The sequence below is a fragment of the Varanus komodoensis genome, unplaced genomic scaffold (assembly GCF_004798865.1).
Source record: "Varanus komodoensis strain SLA01 unplaced genomic scaffold, ASM479886v1 scaffold25, whole genome shotgun sequence".
In the NCBI taxonomy this organism is placed as follows: Eukaryota; Metazoa; Chordata; class Lepidosauria; order Squamata; family Varanidae; genus Varanus; species Varanus komodoensis.
The window spans coordinates 9,987,805-9,993,803 of record NW_025335661.1 but is presented as its reverse complement, the minus strand read 5'-3'; the positions used below and the strand labels follow the sequence as shown (position 1 = coordinate 9,993,803).

Sequence of the window (5,999 nt, the reverse complement as noted above, 5' to 3'; positions counted from 1 at the left end):
TGATCAATGGTTATTGTGGTAGCACTCAAAAACAGTTTCAGTTAGACTTTCTTTTTCAGCCCAGCAGTATTTACAGAAAGATCTTTCTGACTATGTGACTGCTTGCCACAAAGTCTGCCTCTGCATGTACAGCGGCTGTTAACGGCACTTGTTAAATGTCATTTCTAACTTTCACAAGGGATGGTAAAATTGTAAAAATACATCTGTGTTTCCCCTGCTGTTTTCGTGAAAAACCTAAACCATTGCTTGCACAAAATATATCTACAGCATTTTCTAGATGAGTATAATCAATATGTGCAAATCCCAAACAAGTAAGCCATTCTAAAATGAGAATTTCTTATTGATTTCTTTATTAAGATCACATTTAAACCTTTATACAAAAGTCCATTTTGCTTTACTGAGTATTCTTCAATCTCAGCCTCCCATGAGCACCCTACACACACACACACACACACACACCTACCTCAGCAGCTATGCAAATCCTTCATTTATCACAACAAATAAGTATGTAAAGATGTTGATACATACTGAACAATGTGCCTTTAGCTTTTGGAAAGAAAAGAGGCCTCACAAATACTTACTGAAGTGAGTGTGTGTATGTGTGCCTGCTTGAAGTAATGATAGTCCAGGAATGCAAAAACATGAATGTGTGTGATCCTCAACAATCTCTGGAGGACCAACCTTGTCTTCCTAATTGTCCTTAAGAATGGAGCACACTTTGCACCATCTCTGTCTCTCAGATGCAATTGTCTGAAAAGCTGTCAATTGCTCTCTCAATCAATTCCTTTCTGCACAAGGCATACTGCCCATTCACAATCTTGGCTTCCTGAGCAAGGTTTTGCTAAGGTCCTTGACTTCCTCTGGGCTGTTGACTCTCTCATAACCTAGAATAGTCATGGGCTGGTGGCAATACTCCTCAACTTGTTTAATCTGCTGAAAGCTCAGTGCTGTCCTCCAGGCATTGACTGCCTGAGTAGCATTCCTGGCAGAGACCACAAAGGGCTTGGAGGAGTAGCCAGGCCCACTGGTCATGTTGAGGGCAAACTTCTCCATCTCTGGGCTAACCACTAGGTTGACAAATCCATACACTTGCCGTAAAGTCTTGATGGGGTCCACTACAAGGTCCTCATAGCGGATGGCTATGTAATTCCCCTTCAGCCAGTCAGGGGGATGCAACGCCGTCTGCAGGGTCCTTGCCATGCTACCACAGATCACCTCCATGGCCCCCAAGGCATGGTAATCTGAGCCACCGCCCCCCTCCTTCTTGCTGTTCAGCTTGTGGCCTGCATCCAGGAAGGGCATGCGATGGATACGGGGGTCCCTGCTCCTCACTACCTGCAAGCTCTCCCGGATGAGTCCGTGGCGGGATTTGATCCTGGAGCTAGCCACCGCTCGGGGGTCCCGGACCAGGTGGATGACTTTGAGAGCCAAGGATGGGTCTTGCATGAGTGGTGCCAGCACACCGATGTCAAAGACGCGCACACCCTTGATGACCAAGGTGTGGTACTTGAGGCACTCCTCCTGCAACAGGCTGAGCTGCTGCGGAGGGCATTTCTTGCACACCTTGTCATCCACCATGCCCACAATGTCTTTGCGATAGGCTGGGCAAAGTGGTGAGGAGCAGATCACCTTGTTCGTGGCTGCCCCAAAGATGCCTAAAGTGGTGAGATTCTTCCCGGCTCCAGCCGTACTATAGAGCTGGAAAACAGAGAGGTCACATCGGTAGAGAGAACTCAGCATGTCCCGGGCTGCACCCTGCAGAGAGACAGCGTCCCCCGGGTACAGCTTTTGCCACACGTGCCACACGGGCTCATACAGAAAGAAGACCTCTGGGTTCTGGTTGAAGAGCTCACCGAAGAAGGAGGACCCTGAGCGCCAGGTGGTGAAAACATAGACCAGCTGCCGCCTGCGGTTGAGCGGTGCTGGGGCCCCGTAGAGAGCCCGGATGTCCGACCGGGACTGGGAGGCATAGTAAGGCAGCTGCTGCGGGTGGGAAGTGCGGCGGGCGGGCGAGGGCTCGCTGCACTGCTGCGGTCCCTTGTGCCACTTGTAGTCCAGCAAGTTGAGCATGGTGAGGAGCAGCAGCAGCACGTAGCCGAGGCAAAGGACCAGCGCCTTCCTGCGGAAAACCTTCATGCCAGCGAGCTGGAGCCAGGGCATGAGCACTGCCCTGCCAACTGTTGCACATCACACAGCCACGCTCTGGCGCGCTGATCCGCGGGGCCGGGGCCAGCAAGCGCCGCGGGGCTTTGCCCAGGGCATCTTCCCCTCCCTCCAGGGGCACCGGCCTACTCTCGCTGCTGCCCTGGGCACCTCGGGCCGCCGCCGCCGCCGCACCGCCCTCCCAGGCTCAGAGGAACTTGCCTTGCTTCCTCCCTTCCATCACAGCTCCGGCGGATTCCCCGGAGAGGTCGTCTCTGTCGCTCTCTCTTCGCTCCAGAGCCGGCAATGCCCGGTCGGCGGGGGCGGGGAAGAGGGGCTCCTTTGCACCAAGTTAATGCATCATCCCGCAGGAAGGGGCGGGGGAGAGGGGCAAGCTGCTCCCTCAGTCCCTCGGCGCCGAGCCCGAGGAGTTTCCGTTCTGCAGCCGAAGCGCCAGGCGGGGACCGGGGGAAGAGTCGGGAGGGGAGCAGGCAAACTTTAAGAGGAGGTGGCTGCTGTCGCTGCCGAGCCCCCGACCTCCGAGAAAGTGCATTGCGCCTTTTGGGGACGGCGGGAGGAGGAGGCGGCAGCTCCTCTCCTGCGCGCCGGCTTCGCTCGGATTCCCCCGCACCGGCGAGGGCTCCCGGAGGGACGGAGGAGCAGGCCGGATACGAGGACCCGCTAAGCCAAGGCGAAAGGCTCGCCGGAGAGCCCTGCCGCCTGCCCGCCGCCCGCGGCTCTCAAGCGCCCGCCAGGCGCCAGATCCGGCAGCGGTGGAGGACGACGAGCAGCAGCCGGCCTCCCTGCACCAGCGGCAGCGGGCGCAGGCTCCGCAGTGCTCAAGCGCCGCCGCCGCTCCATCGCCGGCCCATACAGTCTTTGGAAGCCCGCCACTTCTCACCCGGCGGGATGCAGAGGCGGCGGAGGCGCGGGAGGCACAACGCGCGGCTGCTCCGGAGCCGAGAAGCACAACAAGCACCGGCGGCAGCGGCTCCCGCCCGGCTCGCTTCCGCCTCTGCTGAATGGCCGTGGAGCTGCAGCCTCCAAGGCGACCGCCCCCGAAACGGTCCTCGGGCTTCCTCATTGGACGCCGCGCCTGCCGCTCCGATGACTCGCCCCTCCCTCCCCCCGTTCTTCGGGAAGAAAGAGCAGGTCTGTGCTGCCGTCCAGGCGGGCGCCGCTGCTGCCCGCCTCGCCACGGGGCCGTCCTGCTGGTGTGTCGCCATCTGCCCGAAGCCGCGCTGGACTCGCCTCGCCTCGCCTCGCCGCCTTGCCCACCGCCAGCACGAACCGCCTGCCCCTGGAGATGCATCGCGGGGACGGTTTTCCCAGCCTCGCCAGCCAGCTGAGCTTTCGGGATCAGGGGGAAAACCTCCCGGTCGCCTAAAAGGCATCGTCTCTCTCCTCCTTTCCAGTAAATTATGCATCGCAACCCAAGCCAGGATGCGCTGGTTCGACAGAAAGCGGGAAGCATTTGCCAGAGTTTGGGGAACTTCGAGCTCTCGGCTTTACTCATATACCAACGCTGCAAGATACCGAAAACTATATCAGAAACAATTTAATTCAATCCCAACTTATTCTAGCAACCCGAACGTATAATGCTAAATTATAATGATAATGCATCAATTATAATTTTAATTGGATAGCTTTAATAAGGCTAGATAGAACTAATAAAATAATTTTAATTATATCAATTTTTGAGAGAACAGTGTAAGATCACATAAGAAGACAGACAAAATGTGTGGCAAGACAAAGGAGCCCTTAAGTGCAAATCAGGCATAATGTGATTTGGCACCCCAAATTATAGAACATTCTACCTTTGGACATTTGCCAGGTGCCTACCTTATTGCGTTTCGGGCGCCTGGCAAAAACTTACCTTTTCCAGTGCACTTTTGGCACCATCTAGAATATTTACATAACTGTACGGTTTTAATTATAGTAACATGCCTTATTTTTAATTATTTTATTGTGACTTTGTTTATTATGAGAGTTTAATTGTATTATTTTATTAATTATATTTGTCAATTTTATAGTGCATCCAGACAGCATGTTGCTAACAGGTGGCTATTAAACATACGTGTGTGTGCGCGCGCACACACACACACTGGTTAATTAAGTCTCCCACCATTAAAAAAAACTATAACTTTCGGCCTGTGATTCTACACCCACTACCTGGGAGTATGGCCCATTGAGCACAACTGGATTACTCCTGAGTAGATAGATATATCACTGTGCTGTAAAGCAGCCAAATTTGCTAAGACCAGTGCCACTAGTGGAGGATATGTTGTTGCTTTCATTGTTTTTATGAATGTTGCAATTCACAAAAACAATAATGACATCCCACCATGCAAGGATGAGTTTCTGGGGGAATGCTGTAGTTCTCTCTATTATTATTATTATTATTATTATTATTATTATTATTATTATTATTACATTTCTATGCCGCCCCTTGCCGAAACCTCAATAAACTGGGCAGGTTCACACATTACTCTAAGCTACGCTGTGAGTAAATCACCATGGGTGGTTTGTTTGCTGAACAACCCGCAGTACTTGGGCTTGCTATGGCTTGTTTCTCCTCTCCCTGGCTCTGGTTCAGATCCCGGGTGAGGAGGATTTGCAGCAGAATCCATTGCCTCAAACCCTGCATCAGCATCCCTTCCGCAATAAGGTCTGCGGGCATTGCTGTGCTTGCTACTGAAGGAAACGTCCTCGCCAAAACACACACTCCCCACGGTGGATGACAAACCGGAATCCAATCTCTGAGCACTTAGGAAGGCAGGAGTCTGGTCATGCTGGTTGATGCTTCAGGGAATGTCACTGTGGTAAACGGGCAGGGGCTGCACAAACATAAAGGCATGAGAGACCCCAGCTTTTTGAAAATTGCAAGCATATTCAGGACATTCTCTTGTGTCCTTCCTTCGTGGTTTTTAGGGGCACTGGCAAAGCAACTGCAAAGGGGCGGGGGAGGATGGTCACAGCATGAGCAAGCGCATGAGGAAGGGCTGCTGCTGCTGCGGCTGCTCTGGCTGAGGTCTGCCTGAACATCCCTGACAGCCCACAATAAAGTCTCCCTTCTGGGTTCAATGACACAAGCCACCGTGGGTATCAACAGCCCTAAAACAAGCCATGGGTTATTCGTGAAAAATAAACTACCTGCAGAACAGCACTGGGTTCTTATGACAGGGCAACCCACTGAGGCTGATGGTACATGGTGGCTTGTCATGTTATGTGAACCAGCTTAGTGATAGCAGGCACCCATAGCTTAATTCTGGTATGATATTTGCACTGCCTGCCTGTATATTTCCAAGCTCAAGTCAAGGTGCTTGTTCTGAACACTCTCTGTAGTGAGGCCCACATGGTATCAACATTTCATTCCTTTGGTGCCAGATTTAGACTTAGCTCTGCTCCCAAGCATTTGAAGTCCACCTGTTAGGACTTTAACTGGTCCTGAGATTTCTTGCATTGGCAGTTTTGATTGTTTTGGTATGTAAATGGTTTTTACATTTATAAAAATATATTTTTATATTTTATATTGATAAACTGCTCAGAGAGCTTTGGCAATTGACAGATGATATAGAGATGATGAGGATGATGATGGTGATGACGGCGATGACAACTAGTCTGTAGTAAACTACTAGTGAAGCAAACAGATTATATAGCTTAAGGATGCAAAAGGATCAAGTAGTAGATGGCATGAAGGTCTGAAGAAACCAAGTAAGAAATGAGATGTGCAAAAGATAAAGTAAGATAATACAGACAAACTGTAGGAACAGCCGGGCAGGGTACAGTCTCCTGTGTAATGAACTTTACCCAACTTTATTTCAGGCAGAGTCATTTGGCTTTGCTGGACCCACTCT

The 5,999-nt window shown here is 51.5% G+C and overlaps 1 protein-coding gene across 1 annotated transcript; it reads right to left on the bottom strand.

The window, feature by feature from the left end:
* Positions 1-333: 333 nt before the first annotated feature.
* Positions 334-2,136, bottom strand: CHST2 (carbohydrate sulfotransferase 2). The gene has a single exon (XM_044432947.1). It carries the CDS (start codon positions 2,134-2,136, stop codon positions 811-813), a length of 1,326 nt encoding a protein of 441 aa, XP_044288882.1. The 3' UTR covers positions 334-810.
* Between the last annotated feature and the right edge of the window lie 3,863 nt (positions 2,137-5,999).

What these genes read in the sequence shown, in the direction of transcription:
- CHST2 (XM_044432947.1), bottom strand. Translation starts at nt 2,136, where the DNA reads ATGAAGGTTTTCCGCAGGAAGGCGCTGGTCCTTTGCCTCGGCTACGTG.